Here is a 15051-nt window from a genome sequence, read left to right on the forward strand (position 1 = left end):
GCAAAGATCTTTTTGTGATTATTTACAGTCAACACTGTGTCTTTTGAACTACTTGCATTATTAGCTCAATTTGAGTTAAATTCATTGTTTTCCATTGATATAAAATTCGGTGTACTCGAAATAGGAAGCTGGGACTTGGTGTTATCATTTCAGTATTTGTATTGCTGCACATTCGAATATGAAACTCTGCTACTGCAGATGTATTTTCTTTTTAGAACGTGGTAATTTTATCAGATTTTGTTGCTGAGGTAAGGAAATTTTATAAATATATATTACAGGATATGAAGTTACTTTGAAATTTACAGTGTATTATGTAAGTATATTTATGAATACGTTACCCAGTAGTAAATAATACAGTTCCAGATGGACAGAGGTATTTACACATACCCTTTTCTGTAGTTTGTGATAATGTATTATTCTTTCATTTCACTTTATTTTATTACATTTTATTTCATTTCATTTTATATAGATTATAATGGCCTGCAGACGAGATAGATACCTCACTAACCAAGAAATAGAAGAAATAATAAACAGTGACGCATTCTATAAAGTGGTGTCAGATGATCAGGACCATACTGATGTCACCGTATGTCCTCCTGAAGTAGACTATATGACCAGCAAAGAAGAAGGTCCAGACGATGTTACTGGAACTGGGGAAGTCTCAGATGTGCCAGGGGCTATTGAATAACATTAACATTATGTTGCATCAGGGAATAACGAAGAAACTGTATGTAAAACTTCACTGCCAAGTACATCCCAAGTTTCCAGAAGTAAATCGAAGAATGGCCCTCTTAATGTCTGGCTCTTCTACATGGGAAAAAGGCACTGGATTTACTGGATTTAAGACGTGCTGTTACAGTTACATACCTGAAATTGGACACTGGAAGACCAAATATTGGATGTCCAATGGAATACCCATCAAGTCAGTTGAGAGTGATATCAGACATCAGGTTTGATGGAATTAGTCATATGATTGACATAAGAAACATGCAAAGAAGATGTGCAAGAGCTAAATGCAATGGGAAACCAAAAACATATTGTATTACATGCCGTATAACACTTTGTGTGAAGTGTTGTGTAATATAAATAGTTAAGACTTGAATACAGTTTAGTATGCTATATGATACTGTTAGATCCCAGTCTCCTATTTTGAGGACAGCCATTATATCAGCATGTATAAATATTCTTTGGCTTTTTTGTACTTATTGTGGTTCATACACTATGTACATTATAATTCAGGAATAAAAACTTTAATTTAAAAAAAAAATTAATTTGGGACTTAATAGGTTAAATGCAACAAGTCAGCGACAGGGATTTAAATGGTACAGACATCAATGTATTCATAAAAAAGACACTAATGAAACAATACATAAGATCAATGTATCAATGTAAATTCTAATAATATTTCTTATCAATATTTCTATCTGAAACACCAGTATCTATTGACTATTCTACATATCACTTCAACCAATACAAGTACTAAACTATGAACTATGTCTTCAATTTGCTGGTTCAGTGATCATCAAACAGGAGCAAATCAATTATTCCGTGTGGCCTGTGGTTCTCGGTCGTATTTTACAACAAGCAACTAACAGATGAATCCAAAAATGATAACTAATGTTAAGATCTGCTTTTTCTGTGCCACAACAAACTGAATTACACAGACAGTGATAGTTTTAAGATGTGCTTAATTTTAATTGACAGTGAGTCTGGCCATGAACTAAGTTGGCCACTCACCTCAGGGGTAGTAGGTTAAGTAGTGCAGCTGTTGTGGGGTTAGAAGATGTCTTCCAGTACTGACAATTCATGGGCATGTGCAACTTGTATCGATCAGCTGCTACAGTATAAATTTCAAACAGAAGTAACACGGAAGGCACATTACAGAATGGTCACCTTCGAAATGTAGTACTTATTTGCAGCAAGGAATATGAAATTAAATTAAGGCTGCTGTAATGCAACACAATGAACAGACAAAAAGCAATGTTCAAAACATTTGTGATCACATCTCATATTGACCACACATTTAAGTACATGTACAGTTACTGTTTTTAATCAGTTAATCATCACTCGCACAGATAACACAACCCTTCATCAGGCAACTATGCAGTCGCAACTATGGGGTCACTGAAGGTGGCAGCGAGCTGAAACAGAGAACAGTCGATAGCGAGCTTGTCGAACGGTAGCGAGCATTTAACTATCGGTACTTGGTGGGCGGAAGATGGCACCAGTTCCTGTCCCAAGAGCAATGAACCGAAGCCACAATGTTTGATTGTAGCCAATCATTGCTATTACAAAGTCTGCATTCATTATCCACAGCTTTTGTACTGTTGCAACAGCCGTGTAACTATTAATTATTGTATACACTGAAACACTACAAATGAAATACTGATCCATTTGTTGTAGATTTGAAAGATCGGGTGGTGCAGTATGCATACTGGAAGTATCTCGGACAGCAGAAATGGCTTATATGCTACCAGCCTCAGCAAAGATACGTACTGGTACTTCGTTGTGTATTAGTTATCAAATCACTATGAAATGCAGCACAGCAAGACAAAAACACAGAGGTGCCACAGCTATTAAGGTTGGCAGCAACTGGGAGCAACACACTAATTACAAAGTTTTCTGAATTGTGCCAATCAAGTGGTAAGTTAACAGGGAGCCAATTTATTCCGGTTTTGTTCTTCTTAGTACTGGGAACATTGAAATTAGGTCAGAAACTAGTTAACTTTCTTTTCCTAGAGCATAATTTCTTCTGTGTAATTTGAAGGTAAATATATTTTTACTTGCACTTTATTTATATATTAATCAATCCAATCCATATGCCATGTTTATAATTACATTGTTCTCTCTCTCTCTCTCTCTCTCTCTCTCTCTCTCTCTCTCTCTCTCTCTCCCCCCCCCCCCCCCCCCCCCTCCCCCAACCCTCCTTATTTCTTTCTGGTAAGGAAATTCTATGACCTAAATTGAAGAGTGAGTCTTTTCTCTTCTGCTGCCATGCTGATAAGGCTCACAAACAGGTTATTTTCAAAAAATTAAAAGTAATAGTAACTGGAGAAAAGAATACATTTCTGAATTTATTGTCCATACACAACCAAAATGAAGGAAACTTCCTGAAATCATTAGTAGTGGGTCTGGACAAGGGAATTTATCTTCATGCTAGAACAATGTGACGGTTATTCCTGAATATAAACCTTCCACATCTACTCCATCAGTAACAAGCAGTACTCCAGTTCGTCAAAGGATAACTCCGAAAGCTAGCAAATTTTCTCTCTGTTGTGCATGCCTATCAACAAGTCAACAGGTCTGCTTTTTGGCAAGTGGTATCCTATAATCCAAAAGTTTTTATAAATCAGCAACTTGCATTCAATCAAATATCAGTGGTTTAAAAAAAAAAAGAAAAGAAAAGAAAAAAAAAGAGCATTTCTACATGTTACGATTTTTTCCACTTTTAAGGTCTTTGTTTGTAACACCCTCACAGTTTCAAGGCAAGACAAAGTACAGCAAGAAAAAGATAATATGCACACACCAGCTCAAATATTTATGGAGATATACAGACTGTTTTTCTGTTTAGCACTTATTTATTAAAAACAGATATGTTGTACAACAATTACATGTTTTATAGGCCGCAGTAATGCATTAAAAGTGGCAAAATGCTTAGTGAAACATAATTCTATACCAAAAACAATAATAAAATTCCCACCTGGCAACAACAGTTGTCCTCCATGATAATCAGTGTGTGTCTCGAAATGCGCAGTTCTGTACTGTCAATAACAGATTGCCTTCTGAACTGACTGCTCTGCCACAGCTCACAGAAGACTAATCTATGTGGTGTCGTCTATAAACTTATTACACAAGCAACTGTTCTCAAAGACACATGTCTCCTGCAGCAAGCATTACACATATTCAAGCTCACTGAAAATAGAAACATCGCTTCATTGTCCACAAAGAGCCCTACTCAAATGTCAAACACTTTTTCTAATTAAAACTTAAATGTCTAGGAAAAGATATATCTGCAGAATTAAGCAAGCTTATCTTGTAGTGCAAATTAAGACTATAGATGATTATTTGCAACATATATTTACTCATGATGTAGTCCACAAGCACAGAAAACTGTCAGAAGCCATTTAAAGTTGCACAATGCTATCCACAATACATGTCAATCCACAGCATAGAGGAGGTGGGAGGGAGGGGGGGTGTGTGTCATGGTGGAGGTACACATCACAGCCCTCCACCCCACCAAAGGAAGGAAAAAAAAATCAATAAAAATATTTATATATGTACATGTACATCAGTTTTCAAACTACTACTCAGGTAACTTTTGGAGAATAAAGCAGCATGGAAACTAATACACAGAAAAACTGCAAGGAATCCTAGAAAATTACAAGCCACATGTAACCCAGCACGCTTTATACAGCTGCTTGCCTGTGCAGGACTGTCCACAGAAAATATTATAGCCAGGTACACAGGTGCACATTCACAGGCTGGCCCTGCCGGCTCTCAACAGCAAACCCGAAATGGTTAGCAAGCCTCCACAGGTGGGATCACAATCCACAGGGAGTTTAGAAAGATAAGACTGAAAAGGAAATACTGTCCACCAAATAAATAAATAAACAAACAAACAACAGGATGACTGGCTGCCCAAATGTAGGCAGAAAGAAACATCACATCTCGCACCCCCCCCCCCCCCCCTTTCCCTATTTATACTCTTACAATTGTAGAGCTGGACACACACAGAACAGTCTTCATAAGTGCAGTGCTGGGTGAAACACTGGTAATGGCGAGTACACCTGACACTGTCAAAGTATGTTGTTACAGTGCTTAAATTAATTGCACGACACACGTACTTCTTAAATGTTTGGGCAAATTCTTTCAGATACTGTTTTTCTCTGAATCACAGTTTCTTGGATGTTGAGCTGAAATTATGAACCAAGTATTACTACATTGAAACATTTTATATAAGATGATGATGTTAAAATCATGAGTGTATATGTAATACATTCAGAAAAATTGCTTCTCAATATGTCTAAAAATGTAACAATTGCTGCTTCTGGGCCAATGCTAAGCCATTTGATGCTCAATAAATACTATTATTATTATTATTATTATTATTGTAGTAGTAGTAGTAGTAGTAGTATAGTCTTGACATGTAAAGACCATGATTGGTTTAAATCTTTAGAACAAATGCATGTTTCACAAACATTTTTCCATTTAAGCCAGATGTTTTTCCATCGGTTCGCTGTGTCTAGTGCATTGTTTGACTATTTGGCATCAAATTTTCTTAAAAATGCAAATGTTAGTATGGCCATCCGCAGATTGTTCAGTTCTGTGTTGTCTTGTAGTTGTACACCTATTTACTCTAGAACTGTTATGGCATTCATGTAACCGGATATTCTCATTTTCAGTTTCAAATTTAACATGTGTTTTGTAGATTTGCAGTCATTCACTAATTCATTCATTCTTTGCAAAAAGCTGAAAAATCTAACTGTCTCTATATATGGTGATCATATTTTGTTTCTCTTTTAGAATACATTTCTTCTGCATACAGATCATGTTTCTATTATTAAGACAGTATGTTTTCGAGAGATTGTCCTTTATCTCCACTAGTAGACTTTAGGAGAGGATAAATACTTTACCACACCTGCAGAAAACAAACTAATCATGATATTCAATTTAAGGTCAATTAATACTGGGTATCACATCATGGAAAGCAGCATCCAATCCAATTGTGGTTGTATACAGAAATACCACAGCACACTTATGTCCAGTACTGTACAGTGAATCTCCTCCAAAATGTAAACACTTACTCAGCAGCGATGAACTGGCAATGGCAGAACTTACTACTAGAGATAGTAAAACTATGGACATTCTTACAGGTGGAATAGTAATTTCTACGTACCATAGGAAATTGAAAAGAATGAATAATGTGCTACGCAAATATTTTAAAATTCAAAATGAAGTTTGTGCGCTTCAGAAAATATATAAAAACATAGCGAACTGGTTTTAGGAAGCAGGATATGCTGCTCTATTACTGTAGTTTTTCAAGTCAGTTTATTTCACACAAAAAGTAGAAAACTATCTTGTGTGTGCGTGTGTGTTTTGCTATTTACAATGTCTCTTCTTTATCAGATATGAAAGACCACAGGCAAGGCATTTTTTTTTTTTCTCAAAGGTCCCTCACTGACTTCCGACAATGCTCAGAGTTGTTCTAAGTGACGGATGCCACCATGTGAAGCACACTGTGAACCGTTTTGGAGCGACTTATTCCATTTGTGTCAGATCACACAGTTCTTTCACCAACTATGCCAAAACAGACAAGTGAAGAATCGAGACAAGTTGTTCCTCAAAGTTACAAATTTTCACACGCTAACTTTAGAACAACTTTCAGTTTTCACATGAGCAAATACCTAGGTATTAAATTGCAACATATATTATCTATTGCTCTTATGATTTACAAACAGCTTGTTGCCTTCTCCCTGTTGCCTTGCATCTCTGGGGTTTTCCCATTTATTAGTGGTATCTCATTACTATTACATCAAACATAAAACAAGTTCTGTATTGACGAATTCACACAGGTAAAATAACACACATGCACACAATTAGACAAATTCAAAACCATCAGTCAGCAAAGTACACACATGAAATTTCTGCCAGTCCGTTTTGTACTGCGGTATACATCCCCTCTTAATGGTTTACGCAGTTGTCTGTTCGAACTTCCCATATAGTCCTGTTAACCCTTCTTTAGTACCTAACAAAAAAAATAATAAAAATTTTAAAAATGAAAAAATAAATTTAAAGTTGGCAAAGCTATGCCATTTTGTCAGGGTGGCATTTGGCATCCCTTTTTAAGGAGCTCTCCTAAAAACATTTCGCTTATGCAGAAAAGAATAATAAAAATGATGAAGACAGTACCAGCGCAACTAACTACCAAAGCTATTTCCAGTCACTGTAGCCGGTGTTTGTGTTCCCTATTAGAGATAGAGATAGAGAGAGAGAGAGACTGGTCCATTTGAAACAACTGAACAATTACACAACCTGATACACGGGCCAAGGTAAACATCCCTCTGGTGAGTCAAAGACTGAGCAGAACTGAATACAATAGCCTGTACAGCTGTTTCACCAGAAGATGCCTAGAAAAAACAAATGTGTATTTATATGTATCATAGCCCATGAATGTATTTGCCTGTACTGTTTCTTTTTGTGTACTTCTGCAGCCACTGCATATTGTCATTTCTAGATCTAATAGCAGTCCCCTTTGGTACAATACTTGTGCAGAATTTTGTTTGAATATTTTAATTTCTTGGCTTTGAAGGTAAATGGTACTTTACTGTTGCAAATACTAAACATACACAAAAATGGGCAACCTTGTGACCACTATTTCACTTTGTACCATGAGCACATAGCTTTTTGTTCTTGTGTGTGTTCTTGCATTGAGCTCACATCAGTGGTGGAAATTACAAATACACACATTACACCTGATCTGGTCACAAAGCTATTTTGTTTGCAGGTGGAAAAATATGTTAGCAAATTCCTTGAAAACTCATCTAACACACGGAGCTTTGAAAGCTGACTGAGGGATGTTGATATAAAGAAAATTGTTTGTGTCAACCATTCCCTAAAATAAAATAAAAATGAAATGAGTAACATTTTCTCCAGCCATTGGAAAGTAAAAAAAGTTATTTCGACAGAGTAATGGGGTAACTTTGTGACAGCATGTTAGTGTTGGAATTCCAAGTTCCAATATTTGGAACTAAGATGAAACCAATCTCATAGATGGTGCTTGTTCTTTGAAAGTAATTATAAAATTTGGTATTAAGTAACTGGAAAGAACTCAAAACTCCACAAAAACAAGTGCATCTCATGTTTTGTGGCAGTGCTGGTGGACAGTTTACTTCAGTACATGTAGGTACATGCCAAACATACATGGAATACCTCGGGGAAAGGATGTAACCCAAATATCAGACAACCATACACAGTCTGGAGGATCCAACCACACTGCATTTGAGGATAGGTTTATGAATACGATTCTCCCAATTCTGAAACACCAGGATGGGAAGACAGCCACCATTGGGGACAATCTTAGCTCCCACACAATACTTAAAAAACTAAATACTGTTGTACCAGTAGAAGAAAATTAACTGAGAAAATTGTTCACATTTGAAACCATGAAACTGAATTTAGTACACATGAGAGACTTGTAGCTTCAATGATACACCGCATTCATGCCTTTTAAAAAGGCACAAGGTACACACTCGAAATATTAATCTTGATGTAATGTGCTCTATACAACTTAATTCCACTTTAAACAAAATCAGTAAAGTAATGAAATATAGCCTCACTGTTTTGATGCACATTAAGTAAAATTTGAAGGCGGTGATATTTTGTACAATACCCTGTTCAAAAGGATTAATGATGTACATCACTACAATGCCATGACAAAAATTTACATTCATCATTCCACACTAAGCTCGTCTAGTACAAAAAGTTGGGCAGAAAGCAGCTGCCAATGTTTTTGATCACTTAATGTAAAATAGCAGACAGGCAGAAAAGGTAAACATGGAAATTGTTTCTACCTGACTGACAACATTATTCCGTAGAAGAATTACTTGTTAAAGTGCAACAGTAAATTCTTTTCCCTGAAAATTTCTAGTTTTCCAGATGTTTCACTATCATGTAATGCAGTCCACTTCACGAAATATTATGCATGCACCCTGCTGTACTAAGATTGACACGAATGTCTGAGGGCCCACAAAAATGACATCTTTTTTTGATTAGTTGAAAGGTGGAAAGAACAGATTGCTCTGAGTTACAATTTCTGCAAGTGTGTCAATCTGCGATTTTTCAATAAATCCCCGAGATTTATTGTGTGAAGATTATATCAGGACTGTCAAACTCCCAGCAGTTTAACAATTTATTAAGATGCGAGCATAAGTGTGTGAAAACTGAACTGGTGTACTACGAGTTGACGAGTACGCAGACAAGGATATGTGCAAAAGACTTACATAAGTAATTCTGTAATTCTAGTGGTTGTCTGCACTCCAAAACCTCAATTCCAAGTTTGCAGTGGGACTACATCACCAGGAGTGATATAGTATTGTATGCATAACCACATGTTTTAAGACCAAAACCCAGCACACATCAGGTGTGGTTATGTACTATAAAAAGTGCATGATAAATCAAATTAAAATACTCAGCATTCATGTAAATTTTAAACCTTTTAGTTATAGTCACAGCTGTAATTTCTTAATTTTGCAGTGGAATAAGTATCTTATGTTGAGCCAACCCATAAATAGCACTGAAGCTAACACATTATACTGTAACAGAGCTGCAGAGATTTGAAGTTAGCCTCTAATGACAACCTGACTGTAATAAACAGTTATAAATACCATCACATTTCTCAACATAAAACAGTTCTTTTTCATCATGGTCCCACACTCAGTGCTTTTAAATATCCTTTATTATTATTAATAGTAATATTAGAAGGAGAAATAATAGTAATAATAATAATAACAACAACATTACAAAGATGACGAACAGGTCCAATACAGGGAATGCCCACTATAACATTGCTCTTTCTCTGTATTCACAAGACAGCTGTTAGGCCAACGTGTAACAGGTACGAGCTTCGCAAAATTTATTTCAGATTTCTACATATTGAAACATACAAAAATGCATTATGCTATATACATATAATTTACCAAGTGCTGTGGACTACACAATTATACAAAATTAATATCAAACATGCATTTAAACTTCTAAAAAGCATCCATTTGTAAACAAGACTGCACATGACAGTACTGATAAAAATGACAGTTTAAAAATCAACCATATGATACAGTTGTTACATCTCTCTTAGCCCCTCCCTCCCGCTCATCCCAAAGACATTACAACACAACTTGTTAGTCAGTGTAACAAAATGAGAACTGATAGGACATGATGCCATATCAGTAGGAGTCTCCAGATACGCCTCCATTTACACAAGCGCGCGCGTCCCGGCACACCCCTCCCAGGTGGCGGACGCGCCGGCCGCAGACCTCAGACGAGCCGGCACTTCCACCCAGCACAGGCCGGAGCACCTTCACCACTGTCCTCTTCTCGCACGTGGATCGAACCCGGACCTCCTGTCTCCCACAGGCCGGGCTGTTCAATTATCTGTGAATGAAGTATAACCACAAAATTACTCAAACTTAACAGCTAGGACCTTATCACTTCTTCGATGCTTATTACCAGCAGTTCCCTAATTATTTGATGAGATAATAGCACACCAAAAACAATCTTACACATAGCCAAACATGGGCAATATTAGTAATATTATACTTTGGAAACTGTGATCATGAAATAAATTTTCACAATGTATTCCTTATGCCTCATGTAGACACTGTAACTAATAAGAATGGTTAAACCCATTCTAGCCTCTTAATGCTGCCAAAATTCTGCTATCATTACATTATCACTGTTGATAACACATTGCAAACAAGCAATTTGAAAGTAATTAAAATCATTAAAAAACAATGGAAACTCCAGGTAGGACTATCAACATGTAGAAAAACAAAGACTGCTACTTGCCGTAAAGGTGACATTAAGTTACAGACAAGCGCAATCGAAAGACACTTACACAAAGCTTTCAGCCACAAAATTCAGCAGCAAAAGAGAAAAACACACAATTTGTACCCAAGCAAGCACACCTCACGCAAACACGATCACCAACTTCTCCATCTCGGGCCAGAACGTAAAGCAGCAATATGGAAGTGAGGGGGAAGAATAAGGGATAGGAGAGTACAGGTCGGGGAGGGAGAGGACTGCTGTCTGACTGAACGTGCAGGGATTAGAATGCCAAAAGGACCAGAGTCAGGAGGTTATGGGTCAGGGAGGTGGGGAAAACAGCAGAACACTCGGGTTGTGAAGCAACCAGTGACACTCGGCATGTTATGTTCAGCTGCCCCCACACCCTACAGTAAAGTTTCCACCCCCCCTCTGAGCTATTATCTCCTCAACATTCTCTTCACCCACTCTCATTATTTTCCAACTTTTGCCAACAATCTCGCCCAACATTCCCCTCCCCCACTCCTTTTCCCCCCACCTCCACCCACCCGTACACTACTATCCCTTCCCCTCCCCCTCCACACTGCTGCTTCGATCCCAAGTGATAGTTGCACTCTGGCCCGAGCTACCAAGAGTTGGTGGTCACGTGTCTGCTAGGTATGCTTGCTTGTGAGTATGAACAGTGTGGGGTTCTCTTTTGCTGATTAAGGCCATGGCCAAAAGCTTTATGTAAGTGTCTTAATTACACTTGTCTGCAACTTAACATGGTAAGTAGCAATCTATCTTTTCCCCCACATTCTTAAAGTTTGTAGAATTCAGTTATAATCATTATCAATGATATATGGTTTATATCTAATATAAATAAAAAACAAAGAACAGAATCCAATTAAAATAAGAGTGAGTAAGCAATTACAAAGCATTATCCTGTCTGCCAGACTCAATTTTGCAAGGACTGAGTTAGTGAAATGAAACATTTTTATTAAATCTAGGTAACATACTAAAAGAATTTATATTCTATATTTTAAAAATAACCCACTAAAATGTAATTCTTATTGTTATATTTATTTATCTGATTATTTTCACCGTGAAGGAGACCGCTTTGTAATGAAAGTAATATATATCTAATGCCATTTTATTTTATGGTTTATTCAATGTTTTTTTTATGTCCTGTCAACTATCAAAGTTCATTGCAATTCTTAAACTTTCTGTCATTGTAGCAAAATGTACATAAGGCTCATGTGGAACCACTGTCGTTTGCCTAATTTTGCTCGAAGTGTCGAGCGCCACCTGTGCTGATCAGTTTAGTAACCATGTAATAGATTGTAAAAGGCACATAGTGTCAACTTTGCACAGTTGGATCTTGAAATAACCAAGACAAACTCCTAACTACATGTGGCATAAATTAATGTGAGAATTGCTTCCCACTTGGTCAATGTCTTAACACCAGGACTTGTGTTTGTTGCTGCTTCCTACAGCAACAGTAGCAAGCAGGTTAAGTATTTGATCAAATGGTTCAAATGGCTCTGAGCACTATGGGACTTAACATCTGAGGTCATCAGCCCCTTAGACTTAGTACTACTTAAACCTAACTAACCAAAGGACAGCACACACATCAACACCTGAGGCAGGATTCGAACCTCCGACCATAGCAGCGGCGCGGTTCCGGACTGAAGCGCCTAGAACTGCTCGGTCACAATGGCTGGCAAGTATTTGATCACAACCGAAGAACTTTCGTATAAAGCTTTTCACACTGGAAACATAAATGACTTGAGAGAGCTGCATAATGAAATACTTGATATCAGATTTGTTTAGAAAGTGACTACTTTTCAAGTAGAGTATTATATTTTTATTATTTATCACGTAGATAAGAAAAATTTGGTATTGTGCAACTGCATGTTTATTTTGCTAGTAACCAAACATGTTTCACTTATTTACATGAGGCACAAACCTTGAGCTATAAAAGTGTGATTTTGTTAAATGGGGGTCAAGAGCATAAGGAACAAGAGAAGATTATAACGACATACACCTATAAATGCGTTTCAAGAGAGGTATACCACATGAAGGTGGAGATAAAGGATCTTTGACAATATAGATTCGTAGGTGACAATTCCGGAAGTCTGTTCCAGCTCGCAGGAGTCATCCGTTCTCCACCAGATGCCAACGTCAGCTCTGGAGGTCGGCCCGGGTTCAGTCGGCACCATGGCTGACTAACTATGGTGAGAACTTCCAGCAGGACCGGCTGATGCGTAGTATCAGTCACAGGCCCTGCCCGGGAATGATACCCGGACTTCACGGCAACCCGGCGTAGTCCGTCCACGACGGGACCTCGCTGACATTGCAACGGACTGTTTACCAGCCGGCAATGCAGCAGGTGTCGGCAGCTGACACCACGGCGACACGGCTCTGTAGGCGTGCCCGTACGGAGGGTGCCGAGCGGCGATGAGTTCATCTCAACCGCAGAGCATATTGGCTTCAGTGGAACACTGGTGGCCTAAGGTTCGTGAGTGCAATCAGCGGTGCGCGTTGCATGCATTGTCGGAGAATCTACACATCAGCAGCCACGTGCAGGCATCCGCCGGGCTGGGCAGCGACGACGAGGGAGAAATTTTAAAAGAAAGTTCAATAAATAATTGTAAAACTCCACTCCATCTCAGTCTTTGGCGCAGCCACTGTGTCTGCTGCTAACAAGTGGAGCAAAAGCCATAACAAGTGGTGTCAGGCGCACCCACGCCACAACTGACTAGCACCGTGCTGAGCAACCGAGAAACACCGAATAAGGTGAGTCCAGCAACTGCCTTCTCTCTGTGTTTTCCGTGTAGCTAAGACATGTCGAGGGTAGCGTTAAGGGATGTGAGAGTGTCAGTTGAAAGGCCTAGCAGCCCTGTAGACTTATCACAGTTTTGTGGGAATGATAGTCACATTAACTTAGTACCATCTAAATGTGTACTGTGTGGATTAACAGGTCACGTCGCTCCTTGCAATAAATTTGTACCAAGCACTTGTGATGTTTGTGGCTTCTATGGTCATGTAATGGGGCAATGTGCTAAGTCTAGATGGCTTGGTAGGAATTCACTTGCTTCTGAGTTATACAATTTTATTTTTGTGAGGTGAGGTATACTAGCACTGAAAATGCCAGAGAAACATGCAACCTCGACAAGTAACACCGTAGTCGCACTGACAGAGCAAGTTAAGAAACTGAAGAAAAAAAAGTTGCGAAAGCAGCACATGCAGACGATGGAGCAACAATTCTTGCAAAATACTCCATCAGGCTCGGGAAGCGATAGAGTAGAATGCAAGGGTACTGTCTTTTCCGTTGTGGCAGATTGTTCAGCAGCTAATTTGATACCTTCCTTCTCGGGTAAAACATCAGAGGATGTGAATGTTTTCATTGGTAACGTACGTAGTACGGCTAGACTGTGTGTCTGGTCGGATGAAATGCGTTTGCAAATGGTGAGGTTACAGTTAGCAGGTGATGCAAAGACTTATGTGGCATACCACAAAGGGTTAAAGGATGCTACTGCGTTCACAGAGTTGGCCGAGGAATTATTGCAAAGGTTTAGGAAACAAAACACTGCCAGATTTTTTAGAGGAAAATTGGGGAAGATGATGCAGAAAACAGGTGAAACGGTAGAAGAATTTTCAGACAGAATTAGGAGAAAGAATGCACACGCGTATGAGTTATCGCAAGATGTGAGTGCAAATGAAGTTCCATTGAAAGCAGCAGAGAACAGAGCTTTAGACGCATCTTTGCGAGGGTTCTCTCCAGATTTTTCATACCGGATATGGATGGAAAATCCAAGTGACTTAGCAGCAGCATTGCGCGTAGCTACACATTTGCAGGATGTGGATAGCGCCACTAGAAGTCGCAATGAGAAGAAAATTTTTTCGTCTTCAAAGAGTGTTACCGTTGTGGGAAGCAAGGTCATTTTAAGGGACAATGTCGGGAACTACAGTCTTTCAATTGTCAGAAAATAGGGCATAAGGCACGGCTGTGTAAAGCCACAAAATGGGTTAATGATACAGCAGGTAAAAAACTGTTAAACAAAAAAAGGAGTGTTCCTGCCATCAGGAGGCATTCCCAGTAAAAAGAGGTACTCAGAGAGTGCACGAAGAGGCGGATTGTAGTTTGATGGTTTGCATAAAAGATAAGTGGCGAAGAGTTTTAGTGGATACTGGCGTGCATGTATCAGTTGTCAGTGTGGACCTTGTGGGCAAGAAAGGATTGGAAGTTCCGAGATACAGATTGTGCGCAGTATGTGATAAAAAATTATATGTACTAGGGACAGCACAGCTCAAGTTTAAGATAGGGAATGTGTTGTTCCGGGAGCAAATGGAGGTGTTGTCAACTGTGAGACAGGGATTTTCAGCGATACTTGGGTTGGACTTTCTGATTAAACATCACGCCAAAATTGACCTTTCGCAACATACGCTGAAACTCCATGGGAACTTGTTCTCAATGAGTACAGCTACTGCAAATGTTTCAGAGTCACAAGATGCCCCGTTAGCTACGGT

The 15051-nt window shown here is 38.6% G+C and overlaps 2 protein-coding genes across 3 annotated transcripts in view; one reads left to right on the forward strand and one right to left on the reverse strand.

Annotated features, from left to right (window-relative positions):
* Positions 1-1186, forward strand: part of LOC124553817 — a 51859-nt gene extending 50673 nt beyond the window's left edge. For both annotated transcript variants that reach the window (XR_006968142.1, XM_047127800.1), the window contains one exon: positions 470-1186. Coding sequence is in view for 1 of the 2 variants with exons in the window: in XM_047127800.1 (XP_046983756.1) it covers positions 470-495 (26 nt within the window). In the remaining variant the exon portion in view is untranslated. The remainder of the gene's footprint in view (positions 1-469) is intronic.
* An 8421-nt stretch (positions 1187-9607) lies between these two features.
* Positions 9608-15051, reverse strand: part of LOC124553629 (ras-related protein Rab-18-like) — a 73594-nt gene continuing 68150 nt past the window's right edge. The window contains exon 6 of the mRNA XM_047127491.1: positions 9608-10149. Coding sequence (XP_046983447.1) covers positions 10033-10149 — 117 coding nt within the window. The 3' untranslated portion in view covers positions 9608-10032. The remainder of the gene's footprint in view (positions 10150-15051) is intronic.

Source organism: Schistocerca americana, chromosome 11, assembly GCF_021461395.2.
Source record: "Schistocerca americana isolate TAMUIC-IGC-003095 chromosome 11, iqSchAmer2.1, whole genome shotgun sequence".
Lineage (NCBI taxonomy): Eukaryota > Metazoa > Arthropoda > Insecta > Orthoptera > Acrididae > Schistocerca > Schistocerca americana.